This window comes from Musca autumnalis, unplaced genomic scaffold (genome assembly GCF_047663935.1).
Source record: "Musca autumnalis isolate F117 unplaced genomic scaffold, ASM4766393v1 scaffold_5, whole genome shotgun sequence".
Lineage (NCBI taxonomy): Eukaryota > Metazoa > Arthropoda > Insecta > Diptera > Muscidae > Musca > Musca autumnalis.
The window spans coordinates 50,868,214-50,893,022 of NW_027412088.1; the positions used below are offsets into that span (position 1 = coordinate 50,868,214).

The window sequence follows — 24,809 nt, forward strand, 5'->3', positions numbered from 1 at the left end:
GAATGTCTTCTATAGCCTTTTGAATAGCTTATGATGTTTTCTTTTGTCTAAGGAGAAGAAGAGGTCTTCCATTGTCTGTAGTAGACTTCAAGACGTCTTCTGTAGACTTTAGAAAACCTCAAAAAGTCTTTTGTAGTCATTCGACTACCTTAAGAGTTCTTATGTAGTCTTTTGAAGACCTCAAGAAGTAGAAGACATCTAGAGGTCTTTTGTAGTCTGTAGAACCCCTCAAGAGGTCATCTGCAGTATTTAGAATACATCTAGGGAAGACTTTAAGAGGTCTTCTGTAGTCTATAGACGACTCCAAGAGGTCTTATGTTGTCTATTAGCGCCTCAAGAGGTCTTTATGAAGACCTCAAGAGGTCGTCTGTTGTCTATAGAAGACCTTAGGACCTTTAAAAGGCTTCAAGGGGGGGTTCTGTTGTTTATATTAGATCTCACAATGTCTTTTGTTGTATATAGAAGACCTCAAAAGGTCTTCCGTTGCTGTAGTAGACTTCAAGGCGTCTTCTGTAGACTTTAGAAGATCTCAAATGGTATTTTGTAGTGATTCGAATACCTTAAGAGTTCTTATGTAGTCTTTTGAAGACCTCCAGAGGTAGGAGACATCTAGACGTCTTTTGTAGTCTGTAGAAGACCTCAAGAGGTCGCCTGCAGTATTTAGAAGACCTCAAGAGGTCTATAGAAGACTTTAAGGCCTTATGTTGTCTATAAGCGCCTCATGAGGCCTCCTGTTGTCTTTACAAACCCTCAAGAGGCCTCCTGTTGTCTTCACAAACCCTCAAGAGGTCTACGTAGTCGTATGCAGACCTCAAGACGCCTTCTGTTGTCTATAGAAGACCTTATGACCTTTAGTAGTCTTCCAGCGGTCTTCTCTTGTATATAGAAGACCCCAAAAAGCTTTCCGAGTTCTTTTGAAGACATTATATTACCTTAAGAGGTCTTTTGGAGCCCTCCAGAGGTTTACTTTTGTGTAAAGAAGATATTTAGAGGTCTTCAGTAGTGCGCAGAAGGCCTCCAGCAGTGTTTGCATCATTGGATAACACTGGTCAAAACAACTATTGTTTCATAATTTTAGCCATGTCCGTCTGTCTGTCTGGCTGGTTGCAGCGCACGATAACTCTACTCGTAGAATGGACCAACCGATTTGGTACAAAATTTGGTTCTCGTAATATTTTGTCCAAACTAAGATCAAATTCGAATATGGGCCATATCTGTCCACACCTACCTTCGGGCACCCCCCACAAATTTTTTAGCTATGATGGTGCGCGCCATAACTCTCGAAGGGAGTATGCCGTTTGGTCCATATTTTGCATAATAATTCTGGACTATATCAGTCCACTCCAATTTAATCGGCTTTGCTCGAGGCCCCTGTTACTATGGTACAAGTTTTTTTCATGGGAAACTCCATACTTCCTGAGAAGATGACCCGAAAGTTGTAAAAAACCCATACGCACCATCCACATGGTGGCTAGGAACAGGTAAGTCGACTTTCGATTAATCGATCAATTGATTTTTTGCAGTCAAAAATCTAAAAATCGTAGTCGACTTTTGTCTGGAGGGAAAATCGTATAATCGATTATCTTGTGATCGATTTTCGAGTTTGCCCATGGATTCTTGACTTGGCGGTTTTACGGTTTTAAAATAAAACTCGAAAATCGACGAATAGTCGATTATAATTGATTTTCTGTGGTTATGAAAAAGTCCAAAGTCGAGTTTTAAGACAACTGAAATTATTGCAAAACCGAAAAATAGCATTTTTAGTTTTAGAACAAAATCGAAAAGTCGAAAAATCGATTATTGCTTTCCGTTACCTATCCCTAATTGTGGCGGTGCGCACGACAAGTCTCGAACCGGATACTGCGTCGGTTCAAGCGTTGCATATCGTAATATTTCTTCGAATATTAGATGAAATTCGAAGATGGTGCTTATCGGCACACACCTCCTGGTACCTCCCCCACTAAAGTTCGAAAATATTCGTTAAAATGGTACGCACGATATCTCTTAAACTGAGCAACCGATTTGGTCCAAACCTTGGATCTAGAAATATTTTGCCCAAATTTAATTTAAGTTCGAAAGTGGGCCATATCGGTGCACTCCTTAGTGTACCTCCCCCACAAAAGTTCAATATTTTTGTTTAAATGCAGTTTATGGTCTGTTCGATGATCCCTTGTACATTTTTACCGAAAGTACGTCTTGTGATCCTATTTACAGAGATATTATGTTTTTCGTAGATAAGTCCATGCTTCCTGATATAATTATCCAATAGTTCTAAATTATACAGTGACGGATGACGATGACTCGCAAAATAAGATAGATTTCCAAAATGGACTATGCCGATACATTCCTTCTGGTACCTTCTCCGCAACACTTTTGAACTTTAATCCAAATCCATATTTTTGTCGGCAACTTCATAATACCAAAAAAGGGCCATCAGCTGAAAATCTGAAAATAATACATCATTTTTGGGGAAAAAGATTTTGTTTGTATAGCTGTTATTTGATCTGTCCATAGATTAAAGTTATACAGGCTGAGGGTATATCATAATCAATTCTTTCATCTGTAGCAGATCTATGCATTTGGAACAGTTGTCTAAAATAAAAATTCAAAATTATTATTATTCTTTGCCAAATCCAAAACAAAGTTTTTTCTCCTTCCTTTTTATGCTTCTATTTTATTTTCTTCTTAGAAATGTGTCTTGGCGAACATTTCCTTCCTTCCTTTCCTTCTCCTCGAATGGTGTTAATAAAAGTTATGTTGTTTCATGACGACGGTTCTCTGTGACTCAAAATTGAATCATCTCCCTTAACTTTTTTCCATTTTACCCAACAGTTACGCATTTCACACCAAAAATGGTTTTGATAAATCTTTCATTTTATTCTGATTCTGATGTCAACAATAACTCCTCCCCTGGCGTCAATGATGATTAGTCATCATTTGGTGTTATGGAGAAAAGTGTACACTTGGTTTGCGCCACAACCCACCAGGGACATGAAATAAACCAAATAACCATACCTACCCATGAACAGCAGCATAAAGTGAAGTACAACAAGAACAAGAAGATTTACATAAGGAAGGAAAGTCAGTCAGTCAGTTTGCGTGCTATTTTGTTGTTGTTTGACATTCCAGCTGCTGCTGCGCCTGGTGTCATTATTAATTCAAAAGAATTTTTATGTTGAAAATTTTTTTGTTGTTTTTGTTTCTTGTAAAATATTTATTTATGTACAAATCGGCCAAGTGTTTGGTTGGTTGTTCTTTGATAAAGTCAAATCCGTTTTATGATTATTCAAAATAAATGAAGAGATTGAGACATTACAATCCACAGAGATATAACATACGTCAAGTGTGTTAATGACCTTTAAGATTGATTGTATGTGGAATGGAAAGAATTTGAAAGGTTCGTTATTCGCTTGATATGTCACAACAAGTGAGGGCAAATATTTGATGAAATTCGGATTTTTATCTCGAACTCCATTTTAGGGTTCTCTAGTGGGCAGAATTTGTACGTATGTGGGTCTTTTCGCAGGACAGATGAAGATATGAACTCTGTCGTGCGGGCCTGTATTGCATGCTGTGCCAAAATTACTTTTGTCTAAAAGTTCCCGAAAAATATTCCTTAAAAATCCACGTTTTTATACCCTCAGATTTATACTAACGGGGGTATATACACTTTCATATGGGCAAAATGTGCCTCATCGAAATAATGGTTTTAGACCCCAAGTATGTTTGGACGAAATGTGTTTCAGACAATTTGGAGTCGATTGAGCAATATCCGTCCGTCTGTCTGTCTGGCTGGCTGGAGCGCACGATAACTCTTGAACGGATGAACCGATTCTGTTCCGGTACCTCCCACACAAAAGTTCGAAAATGTTCGGAAAATTTGTGAGCACGATAACGCATGAAGGGAGCAACCGATTTTGTCCATACTTTGCACATCCTGAAATGTGTACCACTCCTTCGGGTACCTCCCACACAAAATTTCGCAAAAGTTCAGTTAGGGCCATCTCTCGAATCGCTTTGATTTTTGTTTTAGCAACTTCACTGCCCCCCATACGACGGTACAAGTTTCATTAGGGGCAAGTCCATACTTCCTGAGAAAATAGCATGAAAGTTGCAAAAAACCCCTATGACACCGTGTGAGGTGGTTGGAGCGCAAGATAACTCTAGATCGGATAACCCTATACGGTCCAACATTTGGCCTTAGTAATATATTGTTCAAACATAGTTTAAGTTCGAAGATAAGCCATATCGGTCCACTCCTTCAGGTACCTCCCCCACAAAAGTTCAAGAATGTTCGGAAAATTTGTTCGTACGGTAACTCTTGAAGGGAGTGGCCGAATTGGTCCAGGTTCAAATATGGACTATATTTGTCCACTCCATCCGGTACCTCCCACACAAAATTTCGGATAAGTTCACTTTAAGACCTGATATCGAATCACTTTAATTTTTGTTAAAGCAGTTTGCATTCGCTGCCTTAATTACGATGGTAAAATTTTTTTCAGGGGCAAGTCCATACTTCTTGAGCAAACATACCGAAGGGTGTAAAAACCCCATAGGCACCATATGTAGTTGCTGGAGATCCACTTCCATAATGGTCAATGCCGATCCATTCCTTTTAGTATCTCCTCCGCAAAACGTTTGATCTTTAATCCTAATCAACATTTTTGTCGGTTCAAACGCCCAAAAAATTTAATACCCCCTAAATACATACGTCTTTTGGGAAAAAATTGTTTCAATATACACAGGCTGAGGGTATATCTCTGTCGGTCTGTGGTCTGAAGGTCCCCGAAAAAATATTTCTTTCAAAATCCACGCTTTTTGATCTTAAGGTCTCCGAAAAAATATTTCTTTCAAAATCCACGCTTTTTGATCTTAAGGTCTCCGAAAAAATATTTCTTTCAAAATCCACGCTTTTTGATCTTAAGGTCTCCGAAAAAATATTTCTTTCAAAATCCACGCTCTTTGTTCTAAAAGTCCCTGAAAATAATATTCCTTAAAAATCCTCGTTTTTTGATCTAAAGGTCCCCAAAAAGTGTTCCTTAAAAATCCACACTTCTTCATCTAAAGGTCCAAAAATAAACATTCTTAAAAAGCCACGCTTCTTGGTCAAAGGTGTCTACTTTTTGATCGAAAGGTCCCCGAAAAAATATTCCTTAAAAATCCGCGCTTTTTGGTCTAAAGGGCCCCCAAAACATATTCCTTAAAAATCCGCGCTTTTTGGTCTAAAGGTCCCCGAAAAAATATTCCTTAAAAATCCGCGCTTTTTGATCTAAAGGTTCTCGAAAAAATATTCCTTAAAAATCCGCCCTTTTTGATCTAAGGGTCCCCAAACAAATATTCCTTAAAAATCAATTTTTTTATCTAAAGATCCCCAAATAAACATTCTTAAAAATTCACGCTTCTTGGTCAAGTTGTTTGAAAAAATATTTCTTAAAACTCCACGCTTCTTGGTCTAAGTTGTCTGAAAAAATATTTCTTAAAACTCCACGCTTTTTGTTCTAAAAGTCCCCGAAAATAATATTCCTTAAAAATCCGCGCTTTTTGGTCTAAAGGTCCCCGAAAAATATTCCTTAAAAATCCACGCTAAAGGTCCCCGAAAAAATATTCCTTAAAAATCCACGCTAAAGGTCCCCGAAAAAATATTCCTTAAAAATCCACGCTTTTTGGTCTAAAGGTCCTCGAAAAAAATATTTTTTTCAAAATCCACGCTTTTTGATTCTTAAAAATCCAAAGGTCCCCGAAAAATAGTCCTTAAAATCCACGCATTTTGGTCTAAAGGGCCCCCAAAAAAATATTCCTTAAAAATCCACGCTTTTGATCTAAGGGTCCCCGAAAAAATGTTTCTTAAAATTCCACTCTTTTTGATTTAAGGGACCCGCAGAAATATTCCTTAAAAATCCACGTTTTTTGTTCTAAGGTAACCGAAAAAATATTCCTTTAAATTGCAAGCCTTTTGGTCGAAAGGTCCTCAAAAATATTTATGACTCTCACGGTAACACCCGAGCATGTTGCAACGAGATCGTGGCATTATATTGCTGTACTGGAAGAATCTTCGACTCCTCATGCAGATGCTTCACTGATGACATGACATGTTGCAATTCTCAGGGCGACGTTCTCACAGGATTGAATACGGTTGCATCGCGTTGTAAATATGTTCGCTGATCACACTGTCGCTGATTAACTTACCGCAGACTGACCTATCGCTTTATATGTGGTAAACAGGGTTTCTTTAACTGCATCCCAAGTGCCGCCGGCTTGGCCTTCTATCCTATAGAAGACCGTCAAGAGGTCTTCTATTCTGAAAATGATTCAAGGAACACTTTTGACAGATCAAATATCCTAAAGAGGGCCGTTGACATGTCTTCTATTTTATGAAAGACCGCTAACAGGTATTGTATACTATAGAAGACCGATAAGAGTTATTCTATCCTACAAAAGACCACTCAGAGGTCTTCTATCCTATAGAAGAACTTTAAAAGGTCTTAACTTCTATAGAAGAATGTTAAGAGTTCCTCTTTGCTGTAGATGGCCGCTAAGGAGACTTTACAGACTGTTAGCAGGTCTTCTAAGAGGTATTCTATCCTACAGACGATCGTTAAGAGGTCTTCTATCCCATAGAAGACCGATAAGAGGTATTCTATCCTACAGAAGACTGTTAAGATGTCTTCTATCCTATAGAAAACCGTTAAGAGGTCTTTTGTTCTATAGAATACCGTAACAGATCTTCTATTCTAAAGACGACCCTAACAGGTAATCTGTCTATCTAAAGAATAGCCTTAACAGCTCTTCTATGCTATAGAAGACGGATAAGAGTTATTTAATCCTACAGAAGACCGTTAAGACAACATTAGCAGGTCTTCTAAGAGGTATTGTATCCTACAGACGACCGTTAAGAGGTCTTTTATCCCATAAAAGACCGATAAGAGGTATTCTATCCTACAGAAGACTGTTAGGATGGCTTCTATCCTATAGAAAACCGTTAAGAGGTGTTCTTTCGTATAGAAGGCCGTTAACAGATCTTCTATTCTAAAGACGACCCTAACAGGTAATCTGTCTATCTAATGAATAGCCTTAACAGCTCTTCTATGCTATAGAAGACGGATAAGAGGTATTTAATCCTACAGAAGACCGTTAAGAGTTCTTCTATTCCTATAGAAGACCGCTAATGAAGATTGTTCAGAAATTTTCCATCCTGAAGCAGATTCAAATCAGATTAAGAGGTTTTCTATTCTACGGAAGACCGGTAAGGGGTCTTCTATCCCATAGAAGGTCTTCTAACAAGTCTTTTATCCTATAGAAAACTGTCCTACAGAAGACTGTTAAGAGCTGTGTTCCCTTACTTACCTGAGGTTACCATTTTTACAATTTGTTACCATTTTTAACCTGCAAAGCGTTCCTTAACCCCAAGAAGTGGTAAAACTGGCAACAATTTTTAAGAGAGGAGAGAGGGCACATATGCCTTTCTCTTCTACCACAGGCTACCAGACAAATTTCTGCAGGTAAAAAATGGTAGAACTGATTTTTCGACATTTGTTTGACGATTATTTCACAATGAAGAAGAAAATGAACGAAAAACAGAAGAAAAAGCCGAACGCTAACAAAACAAAATCAAAACTGTGAAATAAAAGAAGAAAATTGAATTTTTATGTTTCTTTTTGACATTGCTACCAGATCTACCATTTTTTGGTTCCTTTACTTTTCTGGGAAAACTGGTCATGAGAGAGCAATTGTGACAGTTTTCTTTTTTACCACTTTTACCATTAAAAAAGTAAAGGAACAAAGCTAAGATGTATTTTATCTTAAGAAAGACTTCTATCCTATAGAAGAGGTCTTCTATCCTATAGAAGAGGTCTTCCATACTATAGAAGGTTTCTCCTTTCCTATAAAAGTGGACTACTATCCTACAGAAAAGGTCTTCTATAAGAGAAGTATCTTATCCCATAGAAGAGGTCTTTTATTATATAAAAGGAGTCACTAAAGAAGACGTTCGGAGCTCCTCCATCCGTAAAATGTTTCATAAAAGGTCTTCTATCCATCTATTCTAAAGACCCTCTGTGAGATGTAGTGATGCTAATGGTTCAGAAGATCCTAAGGGGCGTTCTATGTTTGGAAGATTTTTGAGTGGTAGACTATCTTAAGATGGCCGTCGGTTAGGATATTATACATTTTAACGATTTTCTATAGGCTGGGGGTATCTTAACGTTTTTTGGGAGAAGACCCCTTCTTTAGATGCAAGACCTCTTCTTTTCTAGGGAAGACTTCTTATCGGCTTTCTGAATAATAGTTCAGATACCGTTAAGAGGATTTTTATATATAGAAGAGGTTTTATATACCACAGTAGACCGGTTAGAGGTCTTCTATCCCATAGATGATCGGCAAGATGTCTTCTTACCTTCCTTATACCTAAAGAAGATCACAAAGAGATACACCATCTATACAAGATCATTGAAAGGTATTCTATTGTAAAGTAGTAGTGGGGGTCTGGAGTGACCGAGTGGGTGTTAAGGTGTCTAGGGAGAAGGCAGAGTTAATGCTGCTGAAAGACAGATTAGCGCACAGTCGACCTCCCCACGTTCGATTTGGTGACCACGGCATACGATATGTCAAGCAAGTCAGATACCTTGGAATAACTATGGCCGAGCGGATGAACTTCCTGCCGCACTTTGATCGTTTGAAGGAAAAGTTGACGGTTGTTGCTGGTATGGTCAGAATGATCTTGCCGACCGACTGGGGTTTGAGCAGGCGTTCTGTGCGCACAACATATGGTGGACTTTTTGTTGCTTGTGCAACATATGGTGCACCTGTGTGGTGTGCCACAGCAGAGTCTGCTCTTGGACGTAGGAAGCTCTTGTCGTGTCAATGACCACACGTTAGCATGTCTGCCGGTGTGTCGCACTGTGTCCACGGACGCAATGCAGGTGTTACTTTAGTTGTTTAAGTAGTTTTGCACGTCAAGAGATTTAGTCAATATGGGTATCACGTATGAAGGGGCGGGGTGGTATTTCAGTAAGGCACTTGAAGGCAGGCAGACCTTTAATTGGATAGGAGAAGGACTGGATCTGGCCTGGCAGTTGGTGTTCGCCCTCTTGTGACCATAGGTGCACCATATGGTGCACCTGTATGGTGTGCCCCAGCAGAGTCTGCTGTTGGACGTAGGAAGCTCTTGTCGTGTCAATGACCACACGTTAGCATGTCTGCCGGTGTGTCGCACTGTGTCCACGAACGCAATGCAGGTGTTACTTTAGTTGTTTAAGTAGTTTTGCACGTCAAGAGATTTAGTCAATATGGGTATCACGTATGAAGGGGCGGGGTGGTATTTCAGTAAGGCACTTGAAGGTAGGCAATCCTTTAGTTGTTTTATGCCCGTAATTTCTACTCGTAGTTACCTATGAGTTCATAGATATCCCCCGTGTAAGTAAAATTTCATAATTTCAATCCATAGGTAACGTTACCGGGTCGAAAACGGCCGTGTTACTTACACCAAGGATTTTGCCTGGTTGATGGTTGCCAATGTGTTAAAAATTGTAAAACACTTATATGTGGCAATGTTTTTACGAAATCATGAATGAAAATCACCAATGTTACCACATGTTTTCAAAATTCACACGCGTCGGTAAATGGCACGTAGAAATTACCAGACGCGTAGGTAAAGATAACTAATAGTTAGCTACCTATCTGGTTACCTAGGGCTAGAAATTACGGGCATTAGTAGTTTTGCACGTCAAATGTTTGATAGGAGAAGGATCTGGCCTGGCAGTTGGTGTTGGCCCCCTTGTGGGAGCATCGCGGTGGCTGTGGTTAAGACCCAAATCACGGGGAGAGCTTCGGCTCGAGTGTGGAGTTGCACTTCAACCGGGTGTCTGACACAAAGAAAGGTAGGAGTTTAGATAGGCTCCGCTCCTAAGCAAGGAGGCGATCACGTCCAAATACGTATTTAACCGGTGTTAGAGCGCTGTTGAATTACACCATGTCTATAGCACTATTGTGATATGTCCATTAAGATAAATTCGTATTTAATTAGCGAAGACACAAACCTCTATAGCGGAGACACAAACCGCTCTGTTAACGCTTTTGGCTAACAGCGCGTCAGCAGAGCACTGTTAATGTTAACAGAACTACTCAAAAAAGGGTTTCTTTTTAAAAAATATTTTTTAGGGTCTTTTAGGAAAATTCTGCCGGGACAAAATGGGTACCATTGGAAAGCTTATCGAAAGGGCTATCCTCTGCGCTACTAAAATCTTTAAAAAATATTGCCCGATATCGCGATTTTAAGTGTTTTCGGGATAAACCCTGTAACAAGGATAATTATTTTAACCGCAGATCCTTTATGGAAAATTCTGCCGGGACAAGATGGGTACCATTGGAAAGCTTAGCGAAAGGGGTATATCCTGCGCTACTAAAATCTTTAAAAAATATTGCCCGATGTCGCGATTTTAAGTGTTTTCGGGATAAACGCTGTTATAAGGATAATTATTTTGATATGAAGGATATAAGGGAAAATTCTGCCGGGACAAGATGGGTACCATTGGAAAGCTTATCGAAAGAGCTATCCCCTGCGCTGGTAAAATATTTAAAAAATATTGCCCGATGTCGCGATTTTAAGTGTTTTCGGGATAAACCCTGTTATAAGGATAATTATTTTAACCACAGATCCTTTAAGGAAAATTCTGCCGGGACAAGATGGGTACCATTGGAAAGCTTATCGAAAGAGCTGTTCCCTGCGCTGGTAAAATATTTAAAAAATATTGCCCGATGTCGCGGTTTTAAGTGTTTTTGGGATAAACCCTGTTATAAGGATAATTATTTTAACCACAGATCCTTTAAGGAAAATTCTGCCGGGACAAGATGGGTACCATTGGAAAGCTTATCGAAAGAGCTGTTCCCTGCGCTGGTAAAATATTTAAAAAATATTGCCCGATGTCGCGGTTTTAAGTGTTTTCGGGATAAACGCTGTTATAAGGATAATTATTTTGATATGAAGGATATAAGGGAAAATTCTGCCGGGACAAGATGGGTACCATTGGAAAGCTTATCGAAAGGGGTATATCCTGCGCTACTAAAATCTTTAAAAAATATTGCCCGATGTCGCGATTTTAAGTGTTTTCGGGATAAACCCTGTTATAAGGATAATTATTTTAACCACAGATCTTTTAAGGAAAATTCTGCCGGGACAAGATGGGTACCATTGGAAAGCTTAGCGAAAGGGGTATATCCTGCGCTACTAAAATCTTTAAAAAATATTGCCCGATGTCGCGATTTTAAGTGTTTTCGGGATAAACGCTGTTATAAGGATAATTATTTTAACCACAGATCCTTTAAGGAAAATTCTGCCGGGACAAGATGGGTACCATTGGAAAGCTTATCGAAAGAGCTATCCCCTGCTCTACTAAAATCTTTAAAAAATATTGCCCGATGTCGCGATTTTAAGTGTTTTCGGGATAAATGCTGTTATAAGGATAATTATTTTGATATGAAGGATATAAGGGAAAATTCTGCCGGGACAAGATGGGTACCATTGGAAAGCTTATCGAAAGAGCTATCCCCTGCGCTGGTAAAATATTTAAAAAATATTGCCCGATGTCGCGATTTTAAGTATTTTCGGGATAAACCCTGTTATAAGGATAATTATTTTAACCACAGATCCTTTAAGGAAAATTCTGCCGGGACAACATGGGAACCATTGGAAAGCTTATCGAAAGGGCTATCCCCTGCGCTGGTAAAATATTTAAAAAATATTGCCCGATGTCGCGATTTTAAGTGTTTTTGGGATAAACCCTGTAACAAGGATAATTATTTTAACCACAGATCCTTTAAGGAAAATTCTGCCGGGACAAGATGGGTACCATTGGAAAGCTTATCGAAAGAGCTATCCCCTGCGCTGGTAAAATCTTTAAAAAATATTGCCCGATGTCGCGATTTTAACTGTTTTCGTGATAAACCCTGTTATAAGGATAATTATTTTAATATAAAGGATATAAGGGAAAATTCTGCCGAGACAAAACGGGTACCATTGGAAAGCTTATCGAAAGAGCTATCCCCTGCGCTGGTAAAATACTCAAAAAATATTGCCCGATGTCGCGATTTTAGCTTTCCAATGGTACCCATCTTGTCCCGGCAGAATTTTCCTTAAAGGATCTGTGGTTAAAATAATTATCCTTATAACAGGGTTTATCCCAAAAACACTTAAAACCGCGACATCGGGCAATATTTTTTAAATATTTTACCAGCGCAGGGAACAGCTCTTTCGATAAGCTTTCCAATGGTACCCATCTTGTCCCGGCAGAATTTTCCCTTATATCCTTCATATCAAAATAATTATCCTTATAACAGCGTTTATCCCGAAAACACTTAAAATCGCGACATCGGGCAATATTTTTTAAAGATTTTAGTAGAGCAGGGGATAGCTCTTTCGATAAGCTTTCCAATGGTACCCATCTTGTCCCGGCAGAATTTTCCTTAAAGGATCTGTGGTTAAAATAATTATCCTTATAACAGCGTTTATTCCGAAAACACTTAAAATCGCGACATCGGGCAATATTTTTTAAAGATTTTAGTAGCGCAGGATATACCCCTTTCGCTAAGCTTTCCAATGGTACCCATCTTGTCCCGGCAGAATTTTCCATAAAGGATCTGCGGTTAAAATAATTATCCTTGTTACAGGGTTTATCCCGAAAACACTTAAAATCGCGATATCGGGCAATATTTGTTAAAGATTTTAGTAGCGCAGAGGATAGCCCTTTCGATAAGCTTTCCAATGGTACCCATTTTGTCCCGGCAGAATTTTCCTAAAAGACCCTAAAAAATATTTTTTAAAAAGAAACCCTTTTTTGAGTAGTTCTGTTAACATTAACAGTGCTCTGCTGACGCGCTGTTAGCCAAAAGCGTTAACAGAGCGGTTTGTGTCTCCGCTACAGAGGTTTGTGTCTTCGCTAATTAAATACGAATTTATCTTAATGGACATTATTGTGATTGTCTTTTATCGCGTGTGCAGACACTTCTAAGTGACGCCTGACTAACTTAAAAGGCGATTGTCTACATTTATTTAAGAATTCAAAACATTTGAACAAATATTGGACATTTTTTATCTGATGATTATATGACTCAGTGGTGCAGTGCTAAGCATGCTCGCTTTGCACTCTGAAGTTGTGGAGTTGCGGGTTCGATTCCCAAGCCAGACAGCAAAACAAAATCACATTTTTAAAATGACAAAATTAATATAGACAGATATTCCTAATCCTCTAAAAGCGTACTTTGAAAAAAAAAAATAAATAGAAAAAAATAAATACAAAAAAAAAAAAAAAATAAATACAAAAAAAAAAAAATAAAAAAATATTTTTTTTTATTAATTCCAAGAACTATCGCGGAAATGATCTTCTAGAAGCGTCGCCGAAGTGACTTTCAAGGAGTGACGCGGGGGAGGTTCATTTCTTCGCAACAGAGATCATTTCAGGGTGACTTCCGCGACTATCGCCGCGACTGTTTTCATCGCCCTTGACGACACGCCTATGTCACTTCCGCGATAGTTTTTATAGTTTTTGCTTGCAGGACTCGTGTCTAATTAGATTGAGAGTATAAAATAAATAGTTAAAAAAAATAAAGTGCGAACCAAAAGATGACAGTTTCACGTTTCGTCTTTCTTTCGGAAACTGTGCATAGTACCTACATGTAGTTGTAGTCCTACTGATAACAACAACCATCAGTTTTTAGTTTCAATTCTATTTGTGACTTGTAGCCCCTAAATCTCCAAAATAGTGCACAGATGTTCTTTTGTTTCAAGATATCGATTACATTGTAAATAAACAAACAACTTCTTTCGGTTATAGATAATTACATACTTGTTGAAAATTACCTAGGTGCGTTCCCCTTCCCCTCCCTCTCCTTCTCATCATAATAATTTAACCCACTTCACTAATTCCTCAAATCAAGACATTTTGTTTGTCTAACACCCAAAGTATTTTATAATAACCTTCATAAATCTCTGCTCTGCTTCTCATTCAAACTCACACTTTACTCTTTTCACTCACGCATTCTATTTGTATATTCGTTCGTACGCCTCATACTTTTCTATGCCACCACTTTACTTATTTGGTAAGTGCAACAGTTTCAATAGCACCACCACCAACAACAACAACAATAACATTCCAATTTCAATAGATAGGGGTCTGATTTTTTTTATAAACAACTTAGCAACATTTGTTGTCGTTGTTGGTTGGTCTAACCCACATCTTTCTTCCTAACATTCATCCATCCATCCGTTCGTTCATTCATTGACTTCCATGCAGCATTGTGACATTATGTTGCTGTTTGTTTGGTTCGTTGGCTGGTTGGTTGCCTGCGCATTCAACCATGTCATGTAGCGCCGCCACCATCAATGTTGTCATTGTTGTCGGTTATTTTGACAATCGTTGGTTGGTAGATTGGTTAGTTCGGAACTGTTGTTGTCATCTGTTGTCACTGTTTGTTTTTATTAGATTTGCCCTCGAAAATGTAAATGGAAAAATCACCAGCATGTTGCCTGCTTGTCGTATGTCTGTTCGACTGTCTGTCTCTTTATTTTTATGTTCTATGAGTGAATTTACCCAATGTCATGCTGTACCCTATCAAAGTTATGAATACATGTTGTGCAAACAAGATCGTTAAGAGGTCATGTACATATTTATTGAAGATTGTTGAGGAGGAGTTTTCAATCTGTAGAATCTTCACCATTAAGAGGTGTTCTAATCTATAGAAGACCGTTAATAATTATTCTCTCCTATAAGAGACTGTTAAGAGGTTCCCTGCCATGGAGAAGACGGTTAAGAGGTCTTATTTTCCAAGAAGACCTTTAAAATAGATTCTCCTTTCCCATAGAAAACCGTTAAGAGGTGTCCATTCTATCCCATAGAAGACCGTTAACAGAACTCCTATCCTACAGAATCCCGATATGAGATACTCTGCCTTACAGAGGAACGTTAAGAGGTCTTCTATTTTATATTTTTCATATTGAAGAATATTCACAGATGACACAAGAGGCCTTTTATCTTAAAGAAGACCTTTAAGAAGTATTCCATCCTAGAGAAGACGCTTAAGAGGACCACTAAGAAAGAGGTCTTCTACCCCAAAGAAAACTCAACCGCAAACGGGCCATCTATCGTATCCGTTAAGAGGTCTTCTATCATACAGACGTTCCCTATAGAAGACCGCTAAATAATTCCTTTCACAGGTCTTCTGCCATCATGATAATTCAAAGATAGCATTTAAGAGGTCTCCTATTCTACAGAATACCTTTAAAAAGAGATCTTCTATCCTATAGAATGCCACTAAAGAAAACCGTTCAGAGGTCTACCATCCCGAAGAAGATTCAAAAAATACCGTTAAGAGATCGTCTATCCTAAAGAAGACCGTTCACACGTTTTTTATACTATAGAAGACCGTGATAGAAGACCGGTCACAGGTTTTCTATCCTGAAGAAGATGCAAAGAAGATATTTAAGAGATCGTCTCCGCTAAAGAAGACCATTAATAGTTCTTCTATCCTAACGTAGACCTATAAGATGTCTTCTATTCTAAAGAAGGCCCTTAAGAGATCTTCTATACAATGGATGACCGCTAAAGAAGATTGGTCAGAGATCTTCCATGCCGAAGACGACTCAGACCTTTATAAGGCCTTCTATCCTAAAGAAGACCGCAAAGTGGTCTTCTGTACTATAGATGACCTCTAAAGATGACCGTTCAGACGTCCTCGATTCTGAAGAAGAAGATCAGTAGGAGGTATTCTATCCTAAGGAAGACCGTCAACTGGTCTTCTATTCTATAGAATACTATTAAGAGATCTTATATTCTACAGAAGGCTGTTACGTGGTCTTTTATCTTATAGAAGACCGTTTAGAGGTGTTCCATCCTGAAAACGATTTAAAGAACACCTTTAGGAGGTCCTCTATCCAAAAAAGGACCGTTAACTGGTATTCTATCCTATAGAACACCATTAAGATGTCTTTTATACTATAGATCTTCTATATTATAGATGACCGCTAAAGAAGAGGTCTTTCAGTCTGAAGACGATTCAAAGAAAATCTTTATAAGGTCTTCTATCCTAAAGAAGGCCGTAAATAGGTCCTCTGTAATATATATGGCCGCTAAAGAGGTCGTTCAGAGGTCCTCCATCTGAAGAAGATTGAGAAGACTGGTAATTTGTCTTCTATTCTAAGGAAGATCGTTAACCGGTCTTCTATTCTTCATCCTAAAGAAGACAAATTACCAGTCTTCTATTCTAAGGAAGATCGTTAACAGGTCTTCTATCCTATAGATGACCATAAAGAGGTCTTATATTCTAAAGACGACCGTTAAGAGGACTTTTAGGTATATCGGAGGTATTCTATCCTAAAAAAGACCATTAACATGTCTTCTATCCTATAGAACACCGTTAAGAGGCCCTTCATACAATAGAAGACCGCTAAAGAAGACCGTTCAGAGGTCATCTATCCTAAAGAAGGACGTTAAGAGAACTTCTATACTATAAACGATCGTTAAAGAGGGTCATTCATAGGTCTACAATCCTGAAAGAGGTTCAAGTAAGACCTATAATAGACCTTATATACTGAAGAGGATTCTTAATGGAAGATTCTATCCTATAGAAGGCCATTATGAGGTCTTCTATCCTAAAGAAGACCGTTAACAGGTCTTCGATCCTACTGAATACCGCTAAAGAAGGCCGCTCAGAGGTCTTTCATCCTGAAGTACATTCAAAGAAGACCTTTAAGTGGTCTTCTTTCCTACAGAAGACCGTTAGGCGGTGTTCTATACTGTAGAAGACCGCTGAAGAAGACATTTCAGGGGTCTTCTACAGAAAAGAATATCGTTAACAACTCCTTTATGCTATAGAGAACCATTAACACGTCTTGTATCCTACAGAAGACCACTAAATTAGGCATTTCAGAGTCCTTCCATCCTAAAGAAGATCTAAAGAAGACCTTTAAAAGGTTTTCTATCATGTAGAAGACCTTTAAGAAGTCTTCTACCGTTAAGTGTTTATCCTATATATATATATGGTAGAAGAACTCTAAACTATCTTAGAGTTCTTCTACCATATAGAGGACCAGTTAGTGGTTTTCTTTCATATAGAAGAACGTTCAGAGCACGTCTATCCTATAGAAGAGATCTTCTATCCTATAGAAGAGATCTGCTACCCTATAGAAAATGTCTTCTATTCTATAGGATAGGTCTTCTATCCTATAGAAAAGGTCTTCTATCCTATAGAAGAGGTATTCTATCCTATAGAAAATGTATTCTATCCTATAGAAAAGGTATTCTATCCTATAGAAGAGGTGTTCTATCCTATAGAAGAGGGGTCCTATCCTATAGAAGAGGTTATCTATCGTATAGAAGAGGTTTTCAATCCTAAAGTGTACCGTGACCATAAGATTTTTTAGAACAGTTAGAGCAATAAGTTGTGGAATTTATATTCAGCTAGGCTGAATTGCAGATTTCCTATCAAAAATGTTATTTAGCAATACATAATTGAAGATCTTCTATTGAAAGTCTTATTCAGCTAAGCTAAATTGCTAATCTCTAGGGTATTAAATTACTCAGCTAGGCTCAATTGCAGATTTCCTAAAGAAAATCTTTCTCAGCTACCCTGGAATACGGATGTTGTAAGGAAAATCTTATCCACGTAAGCTTTCTATAGAAAACCCTTATTCAGCTAAGCTGAATTTTAGATTTCTTATGGAAAGCCATATTCAGCTATGCTGAATTGCAGATTTCTTATGCAAAATGTAATTCAGCTATGCTGAATTGCAGATTTTTTAGGGAAAAATATTTCGGATAAAATAAATTTGCAGATTTGGTAATGAAAATGTTATTCAGTTATGCTTAATTATAGATTTCTCATATAGAATATTATTCAGCTAGCCTGATTTGGGGATTTCTTATGGAAAATATAATTCAGCTAGGCTGAAATACAGATTTCCTAAGGAAAAACTTATTCAGCTAAGCTAGCTTGCAGATTTCTTGTGTTTAATATTATTCAGCTAGACTGAATTGCATATTTCCTATGGAAAATCTTTTTTCAGCTAGGCTAAAATGCAGATTTCTAGTGAAAACCCTTATTCAGCTTAGCTGAATTGTAGATTTCTTATAGAAAACCATATTAAGCTAGGCTGAATTGCAGATTTCCTATTTAAAATCTTATTCAGCTAGGCAAAATTGTAAGTTTCTTATGAAAACCCTTTTTCAGCTAAGCTGAATTGCAGATTTATTATGGAAATACTTATTCGGCTAGGCTGAATTGCAGATTTCTTATGGAAAATGTTTTTTCGGATAAACTAAATTGCAGATTTGGTAATGAAAATGTTATTCAGCTATAATTTTCATGTAGAATATTATTCAGCCACGCTGAATTGCGGATTTCTCACGGAAAATATAATTCAGCTAGGCTGAAATACAGATTTCCTAAGGAAAATCTTATTCAGCTAAGATAACTTGCAGATTTCTTATGTTTAATATTATTCAGATAGACTGAATTGCAGATTTCCTATGGAAAATCTTTTTTCAGCTAGGCTAAAATACAGATTTCTGTGGAAAATCGTTATTCAGCTAAGCTGAATTGTAGATTTCTTATAGAAAACCATACTCAGCAAGACTGAACTGCAGATTTTTTATGGGAAATCTTATTCATTTAGGCAGAGTTGCAAGTTTCTTAGGAAAATCCTTATTCAGCTAAGCTGAATTGCAGATTTATTATGAAAATGCTTATTCGGCTACGGTGAACTGCAGATTTATTATGAAAATACTTATTCGGCTAGCTGAAATGTAGACTTCTTATGGAAAACCGTATTCAGCAAGGCTGAACTGCAGATTTTTTATGGGAATGAATAAGATATTCATTTAGGCAGAATTGCAAGTTTCTTATGAAAATCCTTATTCAGCTAAGCTGCAGATTTCTTATAAAACACCTTATTCAGCTAGGCTGAATTGGCAAATTTCGTAAGGAAAATGTGTTTCGGATAAACTAAATTGCAGATTTGGTAATGAAAATGTTATTCAGCTATGCTTAATTGCAAATTTCTCATGTAGAATATTATTCAGCGAGGCTGAAATGCGGATTTCTCATGGATGATATAATTCAGCTAGGCTGAAATACAGATTTCATAAGAAAAATCATATTCAGCTAAGCTAAGCTAACATGCAGATTTGTTATTTATAATATTATTCAGCTAGGCTGAAATACAGATTTCCTAAGGAAAATATTTTTTTTCAGCTAGGCTAAAATGCAGATTTCTATGGAAAACCCTTATTCAGCTAAGCTGAATTGTAGATTTCTTATAGAAAACCATATTCAGCTTTCTTATGAAAACCCGTATTCAGCTAAGCTGAATTGCTAATTTCCAAACGATTATCTTATTCCGTAAGCTGAGTCTCGAATTTCACATAGAAATTAATTGAAGATTGCCTTTGAAAATTTTATTCAGTTATGCTTAATTGTAGATTTCTCATGTAGAATATTATTCAGCGAGGCTGAATTGCGGATTTCTTATCGAAAATATAATTCAGCTAGGCTGAAATACAGATTTTCTAAGGAAAATCTTATTCAGCTAACCTAACTTGCAGCTAGACTGAATTGCAGCTTTCCTATGGAAAATCTTTTTTCAGCTAGGCTAAAATGCATATATCTATGGAAAACCCTTATTAAGCTAAGCTGAATTGCAGATTTCTTATAAAACACTTTATTCAGCTAGGCTGAATTGCAGATTTCTTATGGAAAATGTTTTTTTCGGATAAACTAAATTGCAGATTTGGTAATGAACATGTTATTCAGCTATGCTCAATTGCAGACTTCTCATGTAGAATATTATTCAGCCAGGCTGAATTGAATAGAAAACCATATTCAGCTGTATTGCAGATTTCATATGTAAAATCTTATATAGCTAGGCAGAATTGCAAGTTTCTTATGAAAACCCTTATTCATCTAAGCTGCTGAATTGCAGATTTCCTATAAAAATCTGTTTTCAGCTAGGCTAAAATGCAGATTTCTATGGAAAACCAGTATTCAGCTAAGCTGAATTTTAGATTTCATATGGAAAACCATATTCAGCTAGGCTGAATTGCAGATTTCTTATTTAAAATCTTATTCAGCTAGACAGAATTGCAAGTTTTTTATAAAAAAACCTTATTTAGCTAAGCTGAATTGTAGATTTCTTATGGAAAAGCACATTCAGCTAGGTTGAATTGCAGATTTATTATTCAAAATCTTATTCAGCTAGGCAGAATTGCAAGTTTCTTATGAAAACCCTTATTCAGCTAAGCTGTTGAATTGCAGATTTTCTATGAAAAACTTTTTTCAGCTAGGCTAAAATGCAGATTTCTATGGAAAACCCTAGACGAACTGAATTTCTGAATGGAAAACCATATTCAGATATACTTAATTGCAGATTTCTTATGTAAAACCTTATTCAGCTAGACAGAATTGCAAATTGTTTATGAAAACCCTAATTCAGCTAAGCTGAATTGTAGATTTCTTATGGAAAATCACATTCAGCTAGGTTGAATTGCAGATTTCTTTTGTAAAATCTTATTCAGCTAGATAGAATTGCAAGTTTTTTTATGAAAACCCTTATTCAGCTAAGCTGAATTGGAGATTTTTTATAGAACACCTTATTCAGCTAGGCTGAATTTCAGATTTCTTATGGAAAGTCTTCTTATGGAGTTTCGAATTTCACATCGAAATTACTATTTAAGTGCAAATTTCAAGCGAACATTACATTTGGTATATGTTGTTTATATTTCCATCTGACAGACATATTGCTGTAGAGTATGACCTGGTCGACCACCATATCTTTAATCTTTTTGTTTTACTTCTTGTTATTATTGTTTTTGAAATGTTGTAAATTTGTATATTGATTTCATTTGTTTTTTTTTTCTCTTCTTCTTCTCGGTTTTCTTGCCATATTTTGCAGATAGCCCCCAAATCGATGTCTATGAATTTCTAACAGAGGCCGAACTGCAACATTACTACAATGCTGTCAAGTAAGTATGACATTAACAGGGAATGGTGTACAAACAAAAAGAACCACAACAAGATAACTGAGGAGATTCAATGCAACGACGGGAGGGGGAGGGTAGACGGTCGTTGGACAATTGTTGTATCGATTAGAGACATTTTAGTAACCCACATACTTTACGCATTCCAGCCGAAGCAATGTGGTGTGGATCCGTTAGACATTTTGAGTTCGCATATCCAAAACAGAAACATCGAGACGCACAAAGCAATCAAATCAAACAAATATTTACATCCCACTACAACGCCACCACCAGCACCACCACAGCCACTATTGCCGTACAATGTCATGTTAATAATATACTCGTACAATGGATCAGAAAGCTCCAAAGTGAACTCTGGGTGCAATGTGTATTGCGTATGGCAAGGCAGCATTTAACTTGTGTTTTGGTTTTTTCTTTTTATTATTATTTTTTTGTAACAGTAGCATGACAATGAATTGTGGAGATTTGAGAAAATGACATGAGAAAATAATTCAGCAAAGCGGGATTGTAGATATTCTAGGCGAAATGATTACTAAATGTCAAATTTTCTATGGAAGATGTTACTAGGCTTAGAGTAAATTGCAAATTATTTATAATAAAAATTATTCAATCAGGCTGAGTTGCATATTTTATATGAAAATACTATTCAGCTAGGTTAATTTGAAGATTTCCCAAGAGAAATCATATTCAGCTTGCCGGAATTTTAAAACTCTTAATTATAAATAGTACTTAAATATGTCTAATTGCAGAGCCCCCTTGAAAAATCTTATTCAGCTAATCTGGATTGAATATTTCCCATCATAAATATTATTCAGCTATGCTGAATTGCAGATTTCTTATGAGAAATCTTATTCAGCTAGACAAAATCTCAGATATTCTTATTAGAAATCTTATTCACCTCCTAATTAATCTGGATCGTATTCAGCTATGCTGAATTGCAGATTTACTATGAAAAATCGTATATAGCTAAGATGAATCGCAAATTTCAGATGAGAAATCTTTTTCAGGTAGACTGAATTGTAGATTGTCTATGGACAACTTTATTCTGCTAAGAGGAACTGAATATTTTCTATGGAATGTCTTATTCAGCTAAGCTGAATATTAGAATTCTGATGGGAAACTGCATATTTTGTAAATGATGTCTTATTCAGCCAACCTGAATTATAAATTTCTCTTAGAAAATCGTATTTAGCTAAGAGGATCTGGAATTTTCTATGGAAATTCGTGTTCAGCTAAGCGGAAATGCATTTTTTCTATGGGACGTCGTACTCAGCTAAGCTGAATTGCAACTAAAGGGTCTATAAGAGCACCCTTTCTTTCCGAAAGTTTCTATAGGAGCACCCTTTCTTTCCAAAAGGGTCTACAGGAGCATAATTTCTTTCTGAAAGGGTCTACAGGAGCACACTTTCTTCCCGAAAGGGTCTACAAAAGCACCCTTTTTCCGAAAGGGTATACAGGATCACCCTTTCTTTCCGATAGGGTCTACAGGAGCACCATTTCTTTCCGAAAAGGTCTACAGAGCCCTTTTCTTTCCGAAAAGGTCTACAGGAGCACTCTTCCTTTCCGAAAGGGTTTACAGAAGCCCCCCTTCCTTTTTGAAAGGGTCTATCGAAGTACCCTTTCTTTCCGAAAGGGTCTATAGGAGCGCTCTTTTTTTGCTAAAGAGTGTATAGGAGCACCCTTTCTTTCTGAATGGGTCTATAGGAGTATCCTTTTGTTCCGAAAGGGTCTATAGAGGCAACCTTTCTTTCCGGAAGGTTCTATAGAGGCACCGAAAGGGTCTACAGAAGCCCCCCTCTTTCCGAAAGGGTCTATAGAAGCAGCCTTTTTTTCGAAATTGTCTATAGGAGCACCCTTACTTTCCGAAAGGGTCTATAGGAGCTGGCTTTCTTTCCCAAAGGGTCTACAGAAGCACCCTTTCTTTCCGAAAGGGTCTATAGAATCACTCTTTCTTTCCGAAAGAGTCTATAGGAGCAGCCTTTCTTTCCGAAAGAGTCTATAGGAGCAGCCTTTCTTTCCGAAAGAGTCTATAGGAGCAGCCTTTCTTTTCGAAAGACTCTATAGAAGCAACCTTTCTTTCCGAAAGGGTCTATAGAAGCACCCTTTCTTTCCGTAAGGGTCTATAGAAGCAACCTTTCTTTCCGTTAGGGTCTATAGAAGCAACTTTTCATTCCGAAAGGGTCTATAGGAGCTGCCTTTCTTTCCCAAAGGGTCTACAGAAGCACCCTTACTTTCCGAAAGGGTCTATAGGAGCTGCCTTTCTTTCCCAAAGGGTCTACAGAAGCACCCTTTCTTTCCGAAAGGGTCTATAGAAGCACCCTTTCTTTTCGAAAGGGTCTATAGAAGCACCCTTCTTTCCGAAAGGGTCTATAGAAGCACCCTTTCTTTCCGAATGGTTCTATAGAAGCACCCTTTCATTCCGAAAGTGTCTATAGGAGTAGGCTCTATTTCCAAAAGGGTCTATAGGAGCAGCCTTTCTTTTGAAAGGGTCTATAGAAGCAACCTTTCTTTCCGAAAGGGTCTATAGAAGCACCCTTTCTTTCCGAAAGGGTCTATTGAAGCACCCTTTCTTTCCGAAAGGGTCTATAGAAGCACCATCTCTTTCCATAAGGGTCTATAGAAACACCCTTTCTTTCCGAAAGGGTCTATAGAATCACTCTTTCTTTCCGAAAGAGTCTATAGGAGCAGCCTTTCTTTCCGAAAGAGTCTATAGGAGCAGCCTTTCTTTCCGAAAGAGTCTATAGGAGCAGCCTTTCTTTTCGAAAGACTCTATAGAAGCAACCTTTCTTTCCGAAAGGGTCTATAGAAGCACCCTTTCTTTCCGTAAGGGTCTATAGAATCAACCTTTCTTTCCGTAAGGGTCTATAGAAGCAACCTTTCATTCCGAAAGGGTCTATAGAAGCAACCTTTTTTCGAAATTGTCTATAGGAGCACCCTTACTTTCCGAAAGGGTCTATAGGAGCTGCCTTTCTTTCCCAAAGGGTCTACAGAAGCACCCTTTCTTTCCGAAAGGGTCTACAGAAGCACCCTTTCTTTCCGAAAGGGTCTATAGAAGCACCCTTTCTTTTCGAAAGGGTCTATAGAAGCACCCTGTCTTTCCGAAAGGGTCTATAGAAGCACCCTTTCTTTCCGAAAGAGTCTATAGAAGCACCCTTTCTTTCTGAAAGGGTCTATAGAAGCACCCTTTCTTTCCGAAAGGGTCTATAGAAGCACCCTTTCTTTTCGAAAGGGTCTATAGAAGCACCCTGTCTTTCCGAAAGGGTCTATAGAAGCACCCTTTCTTTCCGAAAGGGTCTGTAGAAGCACCCTTTCTTTCCGAAAGGGTCTATAGAAGCACTCTTTCTTTCCGAAAGGGTCTATAGAAGCACCCTTTCTTTCCGGAGATTCTATAGAGGCACCCTTTCTTTGCGAAAGGGTCTATAGAAGCACCGTTTCTTTCCGAAAGGGTCTATAGAAGCATCCTTTCTTTCCGAAAGGGTCTATAGAAGCACCCTTTCTTTCCGAAAGGGTCTATTGAAGCACCCTTTCTTTCCAGAAGATTCTATAGAGGCACCCTTTCTTTGCGAAAGGGTCTACAGAAGCCCATCTCTTTCCGGAAGGGTCTATAGAGGCAACCTTTGTTTCCGAAGTGGTCTATAGAGGATCCCTTTCTTTCCGAAGTGGTCTATAGAGGATCCCTTTCTTTCCGAAAGGGTCTATAGAAGCGCCCTTCCTTTCCGAAAGGGTCTATAGAGGATCCCTTTCTTTCCGAAAGGGTCTATAGAGGATCCCTTTCTTTCCGAAAGGGTTTAT

General features: G+C 37.8%; 1 protein-coding gene across 1 annotated transcript in view; it reads left to right on the forward strand.

Annotated features, from left to right (window-relative positions):
* Window positions 1–24,809, forward strand: part of LOC141406766 (activated Cdc42 kinase-like) — a 96,072-nt gene that overhangs the window by 15,039 nt on the left and 56,224 nt on the right. The window contains exon 2 of the mRNA XM_073992771.1: window positions 20,933–21,002. Coding sequence (XP_073848872.1) covers window positions 20,933–21,002 — 70 coding nt within the window. The remainder of the gene's footprint in view (window positions 1–20,932; window positions 21,003–24,809) is intronic.